This window comes from Haemaphysalis longicornis, unplaced genomic scaffold (assembly GCF_048455015.1).
Source record: "Haemaphysalis longicornis isolate Haplotype H1 unplaced genomic scaffold, Haemaphysalis longicornis Haplotype H1 scaffold_7, whole genome shotgun sequence".
Classification (NCBI taxonomy): domain Eukaryota; kingdom Metazoa; phylum Arthropoda; class Arachnida; order Ixodida; family Ixodidae; genus Haemaphysalis; species Haemaphysalis longicornis.
The window spans coordinates 35,812,798-35,833,449 of NW_027526422.1; the positions used below are offsets into that span (position 1 = coordinate 35,812,798).

The following is a 20,652-nucleotide window of genomic DNA, read 5'->3' on the forward strand; positions in this document are numbered from 1 at the left end:
CGAAGTATTATCGGTTGACCACTAACTTCCGCTCGAACCGCGCCGTCGTATCGTTGAGCAAGATTGTAGCCACGCCGATGTTTGCGCGTGCCGCCTCGCGTTAGTCGGAGTCACGACGGGCATTGCACTTACGCCTGGCGTCCGGGGTCGAATCGTCGTCGGTGGCCCCATTACAGCGTGCTCGCGCCCATTGCCGCCTTTTATATTTACGGCCAGGGTTCACCGTGCAACAGACAATGTGGAACACTTAAGCTTACATCAATTTGTGTTTTAAAGTCGGCTTAAGATCAAGTGCATTGATGAGATTTTTTTATGGGCAATGTACGCCATCTTATATCAAAGTATGAGGCCCCGGAGGCGGACACGTTGCCGTAGGTAGAGGGTTTGCCGAAGTGAGCGGGAGCCACTTTTCTCGGTATGCGCACGTTAAAACAACTGCGGTTGATTTCTCTGTCATATGAATCAGTAAAACACGAAAGTGAAATGTGCAGCGAAATCTGCAGGTGAGCATGATTTGCGCGTCGGCGGCTGCCTTGTGGGTGTGCTTGGCGAGCGGCGTCCCGCTGGCGGGTCGCTTCGGCAAAGGTGCACTGGCGTCATTTCCGTGACGGATATGACGTCAGTGAAATCGTGGGGTATTGCGGCATAAAACGTTTTTCGTGGTAAAATATAAAACCCGTAAACGAGCAGCCCTAAGTATACCGTACTCTTTCGTACTAAAGGTTACTTCCTCGCAAGAAGACCCTGTATGCAGGGGTGCACTCTTTACATGCCGCTTGCTTCGTTGTACGCGTCCATGGCAGATATGACATCGGCGAAATCCTCATGCATCCGGGAATAAAACTTTCGTGCTAAAAAAAAAAAACCGGTGGAGTTAGCCTATAACAGGTCCGCTGTAAAAAGGTGAGACTAAAGGTGATGAACACAACTCGTTCACCAATACGGTTTGAAAAGGGAAACGGAAAAAAGTCGCGACTAATGATCAAGACTTAAAAATAGAAGCGAAAACGGCATCCGTAATTTCTTCTTCGAAAGAATCGGTAAGGGCATGTAATATGATGACAGTCAATCGGCGTGTTCATGCATATCAAAGCACAGGCACGCGCATACATGTGACACATCTTTACATTCCATTTCCCGTTCCTTTTGAGAGGAGGGGGGAAATCGATTGGTTTAACGCGCTGACGCAACGCAGGCGATGAGGCGCGCCGTAGTGGAGGGCTCCAGATTAGATTTGGCCACCTGTGGATCTTTAACGTGCGCCGAAATCTCGCACACACGGGCGTTTTTGCTTTTCGCCTCCATCAGAAAAGCGGCCGCCGCGGCTGGGAATCGAACCCGCGTCCTCGTGCTCAGCAGCGCAACGCCTTAGTCGCTGAGACATCACGGCGGGTAGAGGGGGGAGAGGGGTTCTTGATCATGGCACCCAGGAGAGTCAGTGGCGCGTCACTCATCAGCTCTTGTGAGAAGCGGGACGGTGATGCACACTCAGAATACCCCTGTCACGTGAATCGTGAGCATGTCGTGAAGGTGACGACGATAAACGTACTTCGCCACGCACGCAAGGAGAAAGGGTGGCTTGGACCAAGGTATACACCGCATTCTTTTACAAATCGGGATTCAAGTTTTCCATGCAAAACCTTGTCCTCGTCTATACGAGGCGCGCCGTATAGTAAAGGGCTGAAGGTTGCTCTATGTTTACTCATGCTGCTTCAGTGCAAACGGCGTGTAAGAGATGCCAAAGGAAATCCATAGAGGAGAAGCTGCAGAGCCTCAAAACTTCAGAAGTACCACTTGTAAAAAATGCCAACTTTGGTATAATCCACAAGAAAAGGTTGTCAGAGAGCTTAGGGATTAGTCCGATCAGCCCGCTCTCGGTTACAGATAAGTTGTTTACCTAATAGTTAATGTACCAGCGACAGCCATATCTAAATAAAATTAACTTACAGGCCGTCTTCAAGGGAGGTTGCTGGGAAATGGGTCGCATTCAGCCTTATTACCCAGGTTTTCGATTGATTTGCGAAACATTCTAAACATCTAGGCATAGCCGCTATGGACTGCGAGAAGTGTAAGATTTAGTGGGAGCTGCTGTATACAGTGATTAAAACATTGCTATGGAGGTTTGCGGACGACTTTAGAGTGAGCGCATAAGTCCTCCATAAATGAAAAGAGCATATATACTGAATGCCGGCTAGCAGCTGACGTTAAATATCGCATAGTTGTTCTTCTATTATTGTTCTAGTTGTTTTTATGCGAGTCCGCTACAGTGATGTTGTGCCAGGCTTTGAGGCGTTTCACGCATATAAAGCAGCGTCCATGGGGCTGCTGTGGTGGAACTTCAGCGACGAGTATACGTTGAAAAGCTCGACATGGTTACAGCTCACACACTAGACGAGACGAAAAATGCCGCGTATCTGCTCCTTTCGTTGCAATTGTCAACAAAAGACAAAAGACGACTGGCGATCCTGCCATATAAATGCCCCCATTTCTCTTTCCCGCTCACCTCTCATGCTGTTCCTCTACCGCCTCGTTCCTCCCAAGATAACACGCTAGAGGTTTGCTCAAGTCAATTTAAATTTACCGCGTTTCACTGCCCCAAGTCGGTTGCCTCGATGCCAGCGCTGCCGTACGGCGGAGAGGCGCGTGAATCGAGGCGCCCTACCACATCGTTTATAGAACTACGTTGCCCTGTTTTACGTGCATTCCAAGCGAAACGTGGAACCTGTCTAGTAGAACCTTTCGTTATTGCTGCCGTTTGATTTCTTAAAATTCCGCCAGGACCTATAGTGGCGCGGGCAACAACACGCGACGGTTTTCTGCAGTTGATGTAGTATTTCAGTTGCTATCGCAAAAACCAAGCATCTATGAATTTTTGAATGAACACTGCAAATATCACTCATGTATTGATTTTATGCCTTACGTTCGCGTTATGTCTTGTTCGTGTTCAACAATGTTGACAAGTATGCAGATTGCCACTGGACTTGGACGTTTATGTTTAACTGTGGGTATATAAGACTATTGCGCAGATTCAGTTTCACTTTGGCCAGGTGGCTGTACTGAGTCACAGACAGACAGACAGACAGACAGACAGACAGACAGACAGACAGACAGACAGACAGACAGACAGACAGACAGACAGACAGACAGACAGACAGACAGACAGACAGACAGACAGACAGACAGACAGACAGACAGACAGACAGACAGTTGTATAAACCACCGCAAAAAAATAAGAAACTCACGAGCCATTCCGCTCTGTGGAGGTAAATGACCAGCGAAGCTGTTGCGACTGTGACGCAGAGGGGACCCAGAATTTACACCAGAGGTGCGCACTCCTTTATTGCGAACCAGTCATGATAACCACCACTTATGATAAGTTAATAAAACCGACCGTAATTATACAGTCGTCTTAGCAGCCAATTGCCATAGAACTTTAGCACGGAAACTGTTCGACCAATAACCACACTCCATCCGTTGATACACATGTATTCACAGTAGACGGGAATTCTGCCACGTCTACAACTTCACCGTGAACTAATTAAGAGCAAGAGATGAAGCTCGGAGTACTGATATAGTCGCCTTAACTGTTAATTGCTATATAAACGTTTCTGTGAAAGCTTCGTTAAATCAGGGCCGGACGAGGTGTTCCCGAGGTCTCTCTTGACTTCCCTCCTCTACACCCACTTCAGCGTAGCCAGGTATGCTGGGAACAGCGGTTTCCAGAGCACTCGGTTATTTGAGAATCGTATACAAATGCATGCGATCTGTGACCTCAAGGGCCCTCGCAAGCAACGGTACCTGGCTAAGATGGGAGCGTGGTTAAGAGCGCACTAACTCACCGCACATCTACTCGTAACCCTGTTTTACTCTTAACCTTGCCTAAACCGTGTAGTCCCCCGCGCAGCAGCGCAGCCTTGCTGGCCTAGTTGTTTCTTAGAACGGTGTAAGAATACATGTAGGTGCCCCGAGGAATTAATGTTTTATTAGAGTTAGGTACGGTGTCCCTAGCGCGACCGGATGGATCGTTTACGACATCAGAGCTCCGGGAAGAAGTGTTTTGTGCACCGCAGTCATAAAAACACTGCATTAGAGTCAAGTCGCCGCGCATCAATGCGTTATAAACACAAAGCCTGACTGACTCAAACTAATTCGCAGAGTATCGTAAGTTTTGTGCACAGTCTGGAAAGCGTTCTTGCGACGTTAAAGAGACCCTACAACGCTTTTTCCAACTTTTTTTGAAATCTTAAATGCTTGCAGAACGTAGTCACCCAACACACCCAGTACTTAGATTAGGGAGTCGCAAAGTACCTCAGCTAAAAATTGCTGCTCTATGCCTATCAGATAACTTGAAAACTTGTTCAAAAGATTTTTCTCTCTTTCCCGGTCTTGAAGTTCTTCCACGGCCCGAGTTACGTCACTGAGGTCATGTAGCGGCTGTTGGCCGATTTTCGTTCGGTTGCAGCAATGAACGCTTTTCGATAGCAACTTTAAAAATAAAGCCACAAAAACAAAGCAGAAATGGAAGGCATACGTATCTGGTGCGACCAGCAAATCACGCAGTGCCGCTCCGTTCGCGGTGCTTCCAGACGCGGAGGGAACAGTGAAAGCGTTTATCGAAAGTGTTGCAGGGTTCCTTTAAGCGCTGTTTATCGGCATATAATGCTAGTACTGTAGCGTACTTACGCTTGGCGTGCGTTTTCTCCGCTACAGTCTCTTAGCAAGCCGGAAATGACCATCATGGGCACCAACATGTACAGGGTGAAGACGCGAGCCCAACTGTCGAACGAGATCAAGAAGGTGAGAGCTCCGTATACAGGCCTGTATGTACAGTGATTTGCACTTTGGACGTAAGAAGCAATGCGCGTAATTTCTGTATTCGCAGGCGTCAGGGCGTAGCAAACATCACGGTTATATCAAATAATCTGGACAAATGCAGGAACATTAACAAATATACGATTCTAGATAGCGGTCATGCACAGCCCCATACATGATTTTTTTATGCGGACACGGAGGTCGTATTTTGAGAAACGGCGCTTTCTAGAGCGAAATCAACAACAGCAAGGCCTGATGTCCTAGTTAGCTCGAAGTGTTAACTATAATAGTTTGATACAATAGGCCCTAAGGCAATCAGTGTAAGCGCGTTATTAACTGTATGATTATTGTTGATGTGATGGAGAAGGTGGCGTTGCAACGGTAACGCTGTAACTAGATCAGGATTAGTTTTCTTTTTTTTTCTTTTTTTTTTTTTGGTGGGGGAGAGATATAGCGATGACGGAAGCTAGGGTTGTGCAAGCGGGCACAAAAGTTTACAGGGCGTGATTTCGACTTTCAACGTCAATTTCTGTGCTCTCTCGTGGCTCAGCACTCGGTGCTCCGAAGCATGGCGCTTCGGAGCAACATTACTATTTGAACAGTAGGAGCTCAGCCACCAGGCAGCACAGAAATTTACGCTGAAAATTCAAATCCCGTCCTGGAAATTTTTGTCCACGGGTGCAAATCTTGCATGTCGACTGCTTGGCGGGGAGAAGCTCGCCAGCCAACTGCTGTATTTAGTAACTATATACTGCAAATGCCGTTCACTAGATAGCCTTAAACAGTTAAAGGAGCTGGAGGATGCAAGGATGAGTGAACCCGCTGGGGGGAAGGGGGGGGGGGGGCGGGATCTGGATTACCTTTGCGACGCCGAAAAAGGCTGAGAATGGGACGAGTTTGTGGAAGTAAATCAGGCACTTGACGGCCTGGAGCTTACCGATCTATGGAGCTTACCCGGAGCTTACCGATCTATGAGAGGGCGTAAAAACGCCGTCACTAAATGCGAGGATGTGCGGAGACGCTCCCGGCCCGCACCGTGCCGGCTACACGGTGCCATACATGGGCGAGCAGGCATTTCTCAGAGGGCCATCTAAGAAGCCATGATGATAATCTGGCTCTGTGATTTGAAGACGCTGTAACATGCAGGGCGATTCTTGTTGGCAGTTGTACGTGCGCTTGACGCACGCGTTTTTTATGTCTCCTTTCAGTTCCTATCGATGGCCGTCGATGAATCCACCCAACACCGGAAAATGATCGACGAGACCAGAATCCTCGTGAAGTCGCCGGACTTCATGACCATGCTGCCAAGCACCGTCAATGAGTCCCCGAGGTATTTGCTGTGTTTCCTACGGTAGCAGTCTTTTGCAGCAGAGCTGTTGTTGGTGGAGCTTTTTCGTCTGCCTGCTGAAGGCCGTGAGTCCCGCAGTGGTGGGAACAGGCCCCCGACCCGCCGGTAGCCTCGCAAAAATCGGTTCCCAAACCCACCGAAAGAGGGCGCCGTGGTCTCGTAGGGGCGGGTTCCTCTCCCTCCCGCTAGGGGAGGGAACGAGGAGGGACATGGAGGAAAGTAAAGGTTGGGAGGGAGCCTTCCGGCGCTGACGTTTAGCTAGCGCGAGCCGTATAGAACTTTCGTGGCGACGTAGACGTAGAACTTGCGCGGTAGAGAGCCCCCATTGACATTCGAGCCGCCACAAGATGACCCCTGCGCTGTTACAGCAGATTTCACGCTGGACGAACTGGGTTTCTTTTAAATTGTTGTTTTATTCCAACAGCTCCTCAAAATTTCCATTGAAGTTACAGCTGAGCATATAGCTTACTGGCGGGACGTCTGGATTTGGTCGACGATCCCGTGCGAAAGCGACGCAGTCGCGTGTCGATATGTCTCGTGGAATATTTTGAACACAGGTGTTTTTGTTTCTGACCTCCGTTGCACCCACCGCGCCGGGGAGTTGGTGCCGCCCCCTTCTCCGCAGCTAAAATATTTTCAGTGAGACTACACGGTGTGCGCTCGAATAATCAAGACAGGATGAAAACCGCCCAGAATGGCTAGCAAAGAGGAGGAGGAGGAAAAAACTTTATTCGAACGCAACATTAAGCGTTGAGCATGTCCCGGGCCAGGTTCACCAACGCCAACTGGTCCGTGAGCTGGTCCGAGGCTAGCCAAGTCCGAAAAGTTGAAGGAGGGTGGGGGAAATGTGGGGATTGGATTGCAATTGGGGCAGGGGAAAATGCAGTGTTCTAAATTCTCGATTCTTCTCGATCAATATTGTTATCATCATCATCATAATCATCATCATCATTATAGCAAGCGTACTTATTGCTCGAGTGAGAAGAATTTCCGTATTTCCGGAAAGGAAGCAGAGGGGAAGTACGCCCCATTACGTCAAGCAACACATGGTTAAAACCTGAAATGACTTTGAAACACGAAACGCAGGTTGGCAATTATTGGCGAGCTCAGAAGTATTGGCCACACCGAGATATAATGTACCATAAAAATAGTTCCTTAGGCGGAGACACTCAGTCATTCTTCGCGGGTATTTTACATTCAAATTATATCATCGTATGGAAGATACCTGTATCCACGATTCTGCCGAGCTCCTTTAGTGATACGACAAGGAGGTCGTGACGCGGAACATTTAGCGGCAGGCACTAATTCAGCCCATTCGCGAGGGGGCACCAGTTTCGCGCCGAGTGAGGAACGTTTTCCTATAGCATCGGAATGACGTATGCTCAGTATTTGGCAAAAACTTGTAGACCGCAAAGAATTCAAAATACAAGCTTGCCTTTGTACTGAGCCCGAAGTGATTTACACCAGAAAGTCGACGAAATAACCTTTCTTTATTACTATACTGAAAGAGTTTGGAACAGTTGGACGTTGAGCTTGTACGTCTAATTCTTTATGGCTGAGGAGCTTCTGTTGCGGCTTCGAAAATTTTCAACATATTGTACAGGTGCCGTCAGAAGTAATTGGAGCACGGGGGCTGTGACCGAACCGCATAGGAGCGCCGTGTAGCTGCACCGGCGATAAACTACAGGAGCAGAACTCGCATGCGGGCCTGCCGACGCCGATAGCCCTTCTATACTTCTCAACCCACTTCTTTTAACGCGGCTTCGAGCGTTGTTCGCAGCCTACTGGTCTCGGCGATGGCGCTGATAGCAGACCCACCTAAAAAATTGTCGCTTCAGATCCCTGTGATTGCGACGCTTCTCCAGCAGATCGCGTGCGCTGAAAATGTGTGAGCGACGCTGCCAGATACCGCCTGTACTATCAGCGCCATCGCTGAGACCACTATGGTACGGATAATGCTCGAAGCGGCGGTAAAAAAAGGGGTTGAGAAGTATAGGTGGGCTATCACCGTCGGCAGGCGCGCATGCGTGTTCTGCTCCTTTCGTTTACCGCCGGTGCGGCTACACGGCATTCCTATGCTGTTCGGCAACAGCTCCCGTGCTCCAATTACTTCTGATGGCGCCTGTACGTGGAACAGATACTTTTGACGACATCTTTAGATGAGATACGAGCGCTGCCCCCGTTCCCCCCTTTTGTTCACCACCTTAATTCGGGCGGCAGCTACGTGGTGCTGAACTACCTGGGCTTCCGGGTGATGGTGGAGCTGTCGCCCTACCTGCCGAACGACGTGGAGCGGCTACGCGACGTGTGGTACACGCAGTTCACCGGGATGTACAAGGCCAACGTGGAGCACTGGCGCGTGTGCATGCACAGCATCGACCGCGCCGTGCCCCTCTACCTGCTCTACATCTACTCCGACCACCTCAACAAGTCCTCCTTCAAGGAGGTCGTGGTCAGTGGCTCCTCTCTGCTCCGGCCGCTTTGGGTCCGCTTGCACCGGGCTTGGCTGGGCATCAGCGATGGGTGCTCACCGTACCTCATCCCACCTAGTACAGTTGAACCTCGTTATAACGAACACTGATATAGCGAATTATCGGCTATAGTGAACTAAATACGATCTTTGGTTGGTCACGCTTTATTTCAATGGCACTTACCATTTTATAACGAAACTAAAATGGTGAGCCGCGCGCGATATCGGATATAACGAAGAAATAATTGACTAGGAGGCTTAGAAGCTACTTGTAAAAACCTTCTGGCATCCGAAACTGCAGAAGTATAAAGGCCCTTTCGTTCGCGGACACTGTGGAAAAATCTATCCTGCTCAGTACTGTGAACAGACACCAGATGAAGATCACATCCTTCATCAAATAAATAAGGACGCAGTCCCGTTTTATCAAGTGAACTCTGTTCTGTTGTAATTTCCCGTACTCATGTTCCGGCTCATTCAGCTTGAAATGCAACAAGGAGAAATGTAAGGGTTACCTGGTTTATAGTAGGTTGGAAGCCTAAAAAATGCATTTCTGTATCAAGTATTTTTGCGCGCGCCAGGCTGTCGATTTTTTACAGCCGAATTTTGCCTCTACTGTTATAGCGAGTGTCGGATATAACGAACTAGTTTGCTGTCCCGATACTACTTCGTTATAACGAGGTTCGGCTATACTAGGACCGGGCCTCGAGGGTACAAGGGTTGCGCAAGCGCTCCCTCCTTTCTTTCCCGGCTGTCAGAGCAGCGATGTGGGCTAGTCGGTTACGGTCGTGGAACGTTACTTAGCGCACGAGAGGATAGGACGGAAGAGGAACAGGGGACAAGCGCTGTCCTGCCTCCTTCCGTACTGTTCACTCGTTTCACTTTCCCAGCTATTCCGCGTAGTCTTCAGCCGTTGCGGCCCGTAAAGCCACTCTTCCATGTCGGTCTATTCAAGAATCCGCTATCATTGCCCATCCTCGAATGCTGCCCCTCTTTCCTCCGCTGCCTTGTCGCGCAGCCACGGCTCGCGAACGCTAGACATTCTGGCAAAATTTTGAAAGCATTTCTGGAGCAACGTCTCTGTGCCCTTCAGCCAGCTGACTCACGATTATGGTATAGGATTTTGTTAAAACTGGTTGATTCCTCTGTCATAGGAATCAGTAAAACACGAAAGTGAAATGTGAAGCGAAGTCTGCAGCTGAGCATGGTTTGCGGGTAGGCGACTGTCTTGTGGATCTGCTTGGGGAGCGACGTCCTGCTGGCGGGTCGGTTCGGCAAAGGTGCACTGGCGTCATTTCCGTGAAGGATATGACGTCAGTGAAATCTTGGTGTATCCGGGCATAAAACGCTTTCATGCTAAAATATAAAAATGGTGAACCAACAACCCTAATTATAACTAACTTTTCAGTACTAAAGGTTGCTTCCCCCCAAGAAGACCGCGTGTCCAGAGGTGCACCCTTTTCAAGGTGCTTGCTTCGTTGTACTGGCGTCATTTCCATGACGGATATGACGTATGTGAAATCTTCATGTATCCGGGAATAAAACACTTTCGTGTTAAAATGACAGCCCAAAACCCACAGAGAATTTTCTAGATGAATTTTTGAGGACAGGGGATTTTTTTTTTCACATTTTGTCACAACGTAACCATGTGACAAGTCGTAAGATGAATGTTCTGAGAACCTTGGGCGTAATTTTCCTCTAATTTTTTCGTTCGATGTGGTTCGCAATGCCAGGCTAGGATGTCCACTGACAAGATCGGACGGGTGTACGTGGAGAATATCAACAAGTCTTCCTGGATGGACGGCTTCACCAAGTACATCACTGAGAGGAAGGTAAGGGCCCCTTCGACGCCACTTTGGGAGATGAGGAGTGGCAAAGTACTATGCCGCGTTTCCAAGTCAGCGAACGAGTAATACCAAGAAAAGTTTGGTTTTTTCCGTGGTAAAGAATTGGCTGGGTCAAAGGATGGGGTTGCCAGGTGCTTTAAAGTTCTGCGCGATTGACGTTAACTGTTGTGACAAGTGGGATAATGTTACGGCTAGTCGCCTCGGGGTGGTATTGTACTTCCGTCCCTCATTCCTTCTGTTTAAGAAACTAGAGTACTGCCACTGTCCTTAATCAGCGTGATCGTGGGTAGATTAGTAACGCAAGCAACGTGCTCTCCTCTGAACGATGCAGTACGTCAACAGTGGACACTTGGGCAGGCAAAGGTGAGATTACTTCCTGTTTGGCCTCACAGCTTCGTGTTTGCTGTATTTACAGCTTATTTACAGCCCGAGTCCTTGGTTCTAAGGCCAGTGCTGAGGGAGTGGCCCTTATTGTTCGAATCCTCACAGAAGGCAGTATTAGGACAATACTGTGAACATTGACTGCTGTAGCTTTGCGTAGCACGAGTATAAGAAGCGGGGTTCAACGTGGCATTGGTGTTGCTTTTCCCTATTTAGGGCGCAGCTCTTTGGCGGCCGGTACCTGGTTTTCGAGGTGGCGGCGTCCGTCTATGCCCGCGTAACCGTGTGAGCGAACGAAGTAGCCAAGGCAGATAGAAAACGGAGATGAGCTATTGCGGAAGTTTTAGGAGGAGGGTGGCACGCGCTGCTATGGCATCATCTCTCTCACTGCCTCCCTCTCACACTTCCGCCATGCGTCGCCGCCGATGAGCGCCCTCCTCCTGACACTTTCCCCCAGACGCTGTTCCGTTCGCCGCTAATTCGAACCACGTGTGCGCGGGAGGTTCAAACACGATTTGCAACAACAGGCCGGCCGGCGGCGGCGCGCGGCGAGATGACAGGGGAGTAGTGCGCGCCTCCATGCGTTCGCTGATCACGCGGTCACTTCCTGAAACGCAGCAGATATGCGCCGTGACCGAGTAGACTGCAGTTCGCGCTGCGCGCAAATTCCGCATTAGGGAGTATATAGTAATCGTCATGTGATATTTTTTCTCCTCTAGCTGGCCTCTCAGAAGATTTTGAGCTTCTACCCTGTCTGGGTGTCCATCAAGGACAAGTTCCTGGATCACCTCAATAAGGCAAGGCTATGCCTCCCATCAATTTTTAACAACCACGATGATGCTGTTAAAAACACCGTGCAAAAAAGAAACGGGAACTACCTTAACGCCTTCCAGATAAGCTGGAAACACTTGAAGAGCACCGGGTCACTACAGGGGCGGGTGTGAATTAGCGCCACTAGATAAGACACTGCCACTGAGGCGTGCACGTCAGCAACGGCGGCTATTTTGGTGTTTGTCAGTGTTGCGAGATTGCCGCTTCCACGGTATCGTCGTTAACTTCGACAGTGTCGTTCGTTAACAATACTGCCGAAAATGCAGCAAAACGGGCAACTTCGGACACACTTCTGTTGCTGAAATGCTGTTACACGCGTTATCTTTGATTCTCATTCGGAACGACGCCAGTCGCGCGCAGCCGCCGAGCAGGGAGGACAAGCTGAGACTACCAGAGTTGATCGACAGAAAACGCATAAACAACAAAACGACGGCGACCATGAACCGTCTCAGTGTAAACAAATGTGGCGTGATGCGAACTGACCATTGATCATGGCGGCATCACGGAACAATAGGAGAAAAGAGTGCCGATACTCTGTACCCTTATCTAGTGACACTAGCGTGAAGCATAGTCGAGTAGCCTCTGTTAACAGATCAGGGCAGTGAACGAAGCTAGGTCAAAAGAAAACGTCCAGTTACTTTTGAGAAGCAGGGGCAGTTCGCTGATGGTCGGCAGCAGCGGATACTAGTCAGCGACAAACCAAACACCGAGTAAAAACGCTACCATCAACCCGCATATGGCGAGATTTTATTGATGTTAAATTATTAGTTCAAATAGTTATAAAAAGTAGTTGCAATCGAATCTGCCTCCAAATGGTTTTCGTATACCCAACTATTTTTTTACTTTTGAGAACCAAAAAAATTACACCATCTTCCCGAGGGGAACCCTGAGGGGATGCGAAGCATTGCAGAGTTCCAATCCAATCCAATCCAAGCCAAGCCAATCCAATCCAATCGAATCCAATCCAATGCGCCTCGCGAGTGAGTGTTCGCTATCAGAGAGGAGAGGGGGTGAGCGGCGGAAAGCGCAGCTGGCGCGGCGAGGAGAATGGGTGAGGGGTGGACGCCGAAAACGCCGACAACAACGCCGGATGGATGCAGGGACAAGGCGAGTGAATGAGATGCGTCGAATCTAAAACGTTGAAATCTCTAGGCTCACGCTCGTACACACATTTCCAACTTTCTTGTTCTGGGGGCAGCCATTGTATCAATCGGGCTGCGCTAGCGGCGCTATAATTGGCGCAGTCGACAGGACAACCTAACCGCGCATGTGCAGGGTTTTACAGTGGTGAGCTCGCTTAGGGTAAACACGGGAGCTCGTGGCAGCCGGTACTATTAGAGCAGCCTACCTTGGGCTGCGCGAAGCATCACGCATGCGCTGTACGTGCTGAGCCAGAATTTTTTTCAGCGCACGCATCGCGTCATCAGTGCGTCTGCTCGTGTTCTACGATGTGGCGCGTCGTCTGCTAATGGTGTCTCGCTTTGAACCTCAAATCGTCGATCCTTGTATGAACATGTCTAATAAACATCAGAACGGTGCTTTTCCACCGTAAATTGAGTCGAGGTTTTAGTTCCCAAGCTCCCTTTAAGCTCTTAATTTATTTCTGATTAACATTGTACTTATTCGTCCGTTCGGTTTCCGTCGCAATCACTGACAGACAATAAAGTGCTGGTAAAATGAGCGTCATCTTTTTATCGCTTGTCTGTTCGAAGCAAGCTGGCGAGTTGCGATGTGACGAACCAATTGCATTGCATCCAACTAATGAAGGAATAACGGCTCCCTCAGAAACATTTTTCTTGCGGATTCCAGTTTCCATTTACTTTTACAGCGGCAGACTGCTCCACCGCCACAGGCAAGATAAAGTTAGCAGACGACGTTCAGACGCTCTCATGACGCGATGCGCGCGCTGAAAGCATAGCCTCGCTCGACGCGCACAGCGCATGCGTGCTGCTTCGCGCATCCCACGGTAGGCCGCTCTGATAGTAGCGGCGGCCACGCGCTTCTGCGTTCACCCTAAGCGAGATCACCACAGTACAATGCATGCCAAGATGCAAGCAATGGTTTAAGAATAAAGATATCTACAAGTTCCCGTTGTGCTGACTGAAGAAGACCGCACGTGCATCCGATAAACGGAGCAGGCGGAGTAAGTAAATGCAGTGCTTCTAGAAAGGAGGGGCATGCAGGGCTGAAGTGACGTGCACACCGAGGTTGGAAGTAGAGCTCACTGAATGATTTCCCACTTTCGTTCTGCAGGTTCAGTTCCCGGCGGGACAGGACGCCATCAAGCAGTACTTCGGGCTAGTTCAGCACTTACGGAAAGACATGGTAGATGCCTACACGAGCCAGAAGGCGAGAATGAGACAGTGAGTACACGTAGCACGAATTTTGTTTCAGCACATCGAGACAGAATACTTTTTTCCAATTTAGACCCTATTTTTTTACGGGGTGAAAATAAGTTAGGAAGGCTCCTATTTTGCTTGCACCTTTTCTCGTCGATTTCTGGACGTTGGATGGGACCATGAGCGTTAAAATCCACACACAGGGCGATGTTTGATTTTAACTCCTTAAATCAACCCAAAATTCTAGTAAGCAGCCTGTAAACTAATCACAAAATATGTGACTCTTTTAAAGGTTGCGATGTAGCACCAAATCGGATTACAAAAAAAAAATGAAAGAAGCTCACACTAAAGCGTAAGACTTGAAGGTAGTGAAGCTGTGTGCAACAGTAGCATTTTCCCTCTTTTTCGCCTCACGGCGTTGTTGAAAACCCTCCGCTGTTCGAGGGACAACAGCTGGATGTTCGTCTTCTTCTATCACACACAATTCTTCCCCGCACGTGGCCTCGTGGCCTTCCTTCGTGGCGCGCGCTGGTCGCTGCGGCGGCGGCCCTCTCGCCTTCCTCCGCCACTTCCCGTGCACGTCTCCTTTTCCTCCTCGCATACCTCTCCCCTGCCACCTCTCTCTCCCCGTTATCGGGCCGCTGCTCCGTGCCGGGCGCTTGCGGAAGAAAGAGAGATAAAACATTTATTATCCTGTCCAGCAGTAGTGGGGTGGGGAAAGAAGGGATGAGGCGGCGAGGTGTGTGGTGGACCTCCCCGCTACGGCCGCCTACTCACCGCGCGTCTCGGTGGAGACGGCGTTTTCGGCCGTTGCCGCGCGAGGATGTCCATCACCCGCCGGAAGGGGGTGCGGTTTGACCTCTAGGGCTCATGGGCAAAACTGGCCACCCCGCGAAGACTGCCCGAGGTAGCGTAGAGTAGCTTGCGCTAACAAAAAATTCAGTGCCATTCGGCTTTGTGAGGGTGGATGCCCAGCGCAGCTTTTTGAGGGTTGTTGGTTGGCAATAAACTCTCACTCAAACCGCGGCGTCGCGCCGGGGGAGCGTTCAGCGTGACTGTAGCCGCTGCGACGTGTTGTGCTTTCCAACTTGCGGTATTCGGGGTACCGGCGGGCATCACGCTCACGCTTTGCGACGGCGGCGCGTCCGCTCGCATTACCGCGTATGTGTTTCCCCTTTAAGTAGGCTTCACTGTGCAATACACAACGCGGGAAAGCAGCTTGTCAAAACAAAGCTTACACCACTCTCTTTAAAGTCTGGTTTACTTCTAAACACAAATTCATTGCTGGGGAAACATTCTTTCAGGGGGCAATATACGCCATCTTATAGCTTGTATTCACTGGCGAGGCACGAATGCAGGCAACCATGTGAGTGCGTCGTCACTGGTTACGTCGGGCTCCGCGGGATGGCGGTACTTGTCCGTGCTAGGACATGTGTGTTGGACGTTCCAAACTACCCCACCAAACACAAAGTAATGACTCGACTGTAACGTCAGTGCTACTAACATTTCTGTTTACACCACCATTGAGAATAGGGTTGAAACGGAGCAGAGGTCGCACGCCGGTGTTTTTTTTCTTCTGCGTGCGGGCGCAGTGGCACAAGCCGCGCCATGTCCGTGGCGCTTCGGCCATGTCCGTGACCGCTCCCAGTGTTCCCAAGCGAAGAAAGTGAAACTAAATTTTTAATGAATACCACCTATATCACGATATGAAGCACTGGAGGCAAACAGGTGGCGGAAGGGAGCGGGCGTGCTAAGCGAGGAGGAGGGAAGCTGCTTCTTTTGATTTACTCCAGCAAAAACAAAAAAAAGGGTGTATGTTTGTGCGTGTGGAAGGGGGGGGGGAGTTTCTTAATCATGTCTCTGCTGTAAAAACTGGAGTTTTGCAATTTCCCATGCTTCTGCAGAAAGCTAAACAAAAGCGGATCTTGAATACATCAGCTGATCGACAAAACGCCGATGAATGAAAGTACAATGCGCATATATATAAGAATCCGGAAAATGGTCTTCAATGTATTTTGAGGCTAAATATAATTGTTCTGCAGTTTCCTCTAGCAGAAAGTAAGAGAGCAATCGGAGCGCAAAGCGGCGGGCTCCTACGACAGATAGTGACAGCGTGTTGTGTTTTTACAGCGCGCGTGGGTGCTACAGAAGTGGGCTTAAGCGTGCATGCGTACAAATAATACAACGGCGCACATTGCCTGTTTACTCTGTATTGACTTTTTTAATGTCAGTGGAAGTATTATCCATGTTAAAATTTCACTGCGGTAGCTGTTGTAAGAACTACGTGGGCCTGTTACGTGACATGGTGTCCGTGTCACTCTTGCCCTTAAATGCTCTCGATATACTGAGTACGCTTACGCTCCGCAAGAGGGTATCGACCATTACAACGGCGTCTGTATTATGATTTACTGTAAATGCGATCACTTACGATAGTTTATGTCAAGATAGCAGCATCGCGAGGCAACATCAACGTTTAAGAATGGCATCAGGTCCGCGTAAACGACTGCCGTTTTTTTTTTTTCCCGTCTGCCTCCAGGTGGCCGGGCAGCGTGTTTGACACCGACGTTATGTATGACATGCAGCGACAGACTGTGTGTAAGTATGTGTCCCGTCAGTGTGTCGCAGCATTTTAATGTGACGTCATTCAATTTGGGTGGGTTCCTTGGACAAAAAAGAAAACGAATAGCGCCCATCCAATTACAGTTCGGCGTTGTTCCCACACTGTAAGCGCTCCTGGCGGTCGGCCATTTCCTGGGTGTTACCTGCGCAATCCTTCTGTTATTGTAGCAAAGCTGTCGTCGACCACTACTTGAGAGGCCATGTCTCTAGACACGAATACAGTTAAACCTGGTCGTTACATCCAGGTTTTTGTTACATACAGGTTTCGAGACAAAGCTCGCGTGAATGAAGCAGAAACGAAACCAGTATGCTAGACATCAGTGAGGCTGAACTCACCCTTGTTCCAGGATATATTTCACACTGGAAAAGTGCGTGATTTGCGCCTGCTGCAACTACGCGGCCCCGTATTCACAAACGTAACCTAAGGATCGCTTTTTCTTTTTGACAATTTTCGGTGCCATAACGCGTTTCAAGTACCAAAGTTATGTTGATATATAGGGCGCCTTTTCGCGAAACTTGATGCTATTTTCCGCACTCAAAATTGTTGAGGGGATGCTAGCTGGGACACTGTATACTGGGCGGTGACGTTCTTCGCTCTCGCCGGCAGAGACGGCCTTTAGAATATCGAGCTCGTCTTCAAGAGACAAAACTTTTCCTTTTCTGGCGGTAGAACTCATCGCCGACAATCCGACACCACAGATATTAGTGGAGACGCGCGACTACACTCCGACAGGAAGGCCAAGCACCTAACCGACACCGCTCTCACGCGTGGAAAGGCACGGGAGATTGTGGTGCGGGTTGAATTCGCTAAATTTGGGCACTTCGCCTGCCGATTTTTCCGAAAAAGGGCAAAAAACATTGACTCATCGACGTAGGGAATTCGTTAAATCAAGGTTAACCATCGCAACTCCTTCGTTCCACAGAGGTCGCGAACACATTGGCTCCAATGGAGGTGGAAATGGGGAAATGAAAAACTTCGTTATTTCCAGGAATTAGTTACATAGGGGTTCGTTACATGCAGGTTTAACTTCTTTTTTTGCCAGGAGTATAGTCCAGTGCGTCTGTATGGTGTTGGTGGCGTCTTAGCGTAGGAAATTGAAACGTTGAACGTTTCTCGTGATACGTCTCGTATTTCTCGGAACACATCACCACTGCTCACAGTTGCCAAAAAATTAGTAATTACCCCTAGCACACTAACTCTAAAAAAATTATGAACCCTTTCGTAAAACGGCGACGATGGTTTAACGAGAAGCTGTCTCGTGCCGGATTCTTTGGTTGCCGTCTCGTTTGTCCAAAGCGCTCCGACCTTGTCGAAATGGAGCAATTGGATAGACGCGGCTTCATAACGCGAGGGACCCAATTAATTTCGATTACGGCCACCGAAGCGTTTTTTTCCCTCCACTTCGGCGCTTCGAGTTACAGACGCCATCAGTGAGAACACTAAAGCTTAGCTTTAAAATGCCACACGCAAGTTCATTTCAGACCTGGGATGTCACCATTAGAGTTCGCGTTAAGTCGATTCCCACCTATATATGCGTGGGATCCGCGCATTTTTCTTAACAGCGGCAATGAATGGCTCTGTTTTAAAACTGAACATCGCGCGATGTTTGCTTTTGGTTTTCACACAGATGCGACGGGAGGTTTGACCGCACTTTGAGACTTATCTAGCCATTGTCGACGCTGGAGTTTCGGTTCATGCCCGGCAAGGCGCGAAAATCACGACATCGGAGAATAGAGAACACGGGGCATATTTGAGGCGCTTTTTTTTCTTCGAAATGAGCCATATCCAGAAACGGGAACTACGTCCGAAAAAAATGCAGCGACAAGAAAAACTCGGCAACTTTCTCTTAAAAAGGAGGGGGGAAGAAAACAGTTGAGATAGCGCGCTGAAAAGTGTACGCAGAGTGCAGTTCGTATCGAAAATAAGCTACATCCTTGTGTTTCATGGATCAAAATTGACCAAATCCATTTGTCCAAAAAAGGGTTTGGTTGTGGTTTTACTGTTGAGACTATTTCGTTATCATTATCGGAAGCTTTTCTTTTTTGCCTTTCGGAGCTGAATTATGATTTCAGACGGCATTTCGGAGATCGGCGAAAGATCTGCCCCACAGATGTCAACGACGAAGGGATCGGAAGAAGGAAACGAAACAAAACTGAGATGTCATACAATGATTTCATTTCGCCTCCCCGTTCCTACGAAAGAACTCTAGTTACATTTATTTTTTTACTCCCACATGTACCATTTTAGTGCTTAAATAAATAGCCGCCGCTTACAAGCCCTGGCAAATCGCCCCCTCCCCCTCTTTGAGAGTACGAATCACTTCATTAAGGTGAAGGAGAAGATATGAGCGGCCTTCTTGTGAAGCGTTTTGGAAATTCGTGGCAAAGCAATGAAGAGCTTGCTTTATTCGTGAGTGCCTTCAGGCGTGCCCAAGTAGGGAAGAATTCGAAAAAAGCTGCTAATGGTGCCAAGAGGACTCGTCTTCTCTCCATGTATAGTTCTACTGTTCTTGAAGCCCTGTTGCATATTTTAATGCCTTTTCTACCAAAATTCAATCGCACCCTGCTTGAAAGGAAATTTAAATAAAGTTTTGACAGGAATGCGTATCAATTTGAGTGTGCAAATCCAATATGAGCCAAATCTAAACTTATCACCCCAATATTGCTCAAATTCCCGGCATAATTTTTAATGACTTGTGGCCATAAACTTGCCCTAGCTGACAGGTAAAATATATCAGGTAATAGATTTGACAGCGTTCCATTTAGGTCCGGTAACGAACTTCCGCTTGTTTCTCAAATTCGCGTTAGGTAGATCTGGATCATTTGAAGAAAAAAAAAAAAAACCAACGTTTCATTCGATTCCTCATTCGCCGAAGGAGTAGGGGGGGGGGGAGGTGCGAAGCATTCGCCCATAGAAATTTCGACAGGGCCCACCAATAATTTCTCGAGAAGTGTGCCGCGATAGTTTTGACTCCACCAACCCCTGTAATTTGCAGCGAAACAAGCAACTACGCAGCAAAATGGTTTAGCATGTTTTGTTAGTAAGAGGCTGTGAATGAACTGATATGTCCCTGATGAGTCTTCGATAGAAGTCATCAGACCTTTAGCAACTTTCCTAGCAGCTTGTTTCGTAGTTTCCCTGTGTGTAGTGAACAGTTTCCTTAATAAAATCTAAGGCTTTACGCGGGCCATCCAACTGTTCTGTAACGGTTCAAAAATTAAATGCAACTTTTAGCGGCCTGACCTGCAGTATCCAATTGCCCTGTTTATGATAAATGTTTACTTGAAAAGTGGGAAAAACTGACGTATTCAAAGACGTTATATATTTTTTTCAGATATCCCGATGGGCCTCTTCAACACATCTGTGCCAACCAACAGTTCAGTCTTGTAAGTTCAATCTTGGTTAATGTTAGGCACGCTTTACTTGCAACCATTTTTCGCTCTACGAATGCTTCTTTTAGCTTTTTCTATTCGAATGTCGTCCTAGCTTGACCAGTCATCCATGACAGACTCAAAGCATGCATGCGAAAGTTAACAGACCACAAAATACCCCCCTTCCTATTTGGAGAGAGATGGGGTAGCCATAATCACAATCCGTTCAAGGTTCCAGCCAGGTACGGCTCTAGCAGACATTTACCATACTTTAAGTAAATTTGAAGTCCTTTAACGTGCCAGGAGGCGCTTCATTGTTTTGTTCAACTCTTTTCAACAAATCCGCGAAAATGTAATAGCAAAGAAAAACAGTATACTGCAGTTATCGTGAACTTGAACGCTTCACTCATTTGAACAAAAAAAACTGTGGTTGATTCCGCTGTCATATGAATCGGTAAAACACGAAAGTAAAATGTGCAGCAAAATCTGCAGCTGAGCGTGATTTGCGGGTTGGCGGCTGTCTTGTGGGTGCGCTTGGTGAGCGACGTCCTGCTGCCGGGTCTTTTCGGCAAAGGTGTACTGGCGTCATTTCCGTGATGGATATGACGTCAGTGAAATCTTCATGTATCCCGGCAT

General features: G+C 48.5%; 1 protein-coding gene across 1 annotated transcript in view; it reads left to right on the forward strand.

The window, feature by feature from the left end:
* The window catches only part of LOC144146255 (neprilysin-like), a 40,894-nt gene that overhangs the window by 1,940 nt on the left and 18,302 nt on the right, over positions 1-20,652 (forward strand). The window contains exons 2-9 of the mRNA XM_077678218.1: positions 4,711-4,797; positions 6,021-6,142; positions 8,381-8,612; positions 10,361-10,459; positions 11,575-11,652; positions 13,940-14,049; positions 16,562-16,620; positions 19,980-20,031. Of these exons, the coding sequence (XP_077534344.1) occupies positions 4,711-4,797; positions 6,021-6,142; positions 8,381-8,612; positions 10,361-10,459; positions 11,575-11,652; positions 13,940-14,049; positions 16,562-16,620; positions 19,980-20,031 (839 nt within the window). The remainder of the gene's footprint in view (positions 1-4,710; positions 4,798-6,020; positions 6,143-8,380; positions 8,613-10,360; positions 10,460-11,574; positions 11,653-13,939; positions 14,050-16,561; positions 16,621-19,979; positions 20,032-20,652) is intronic.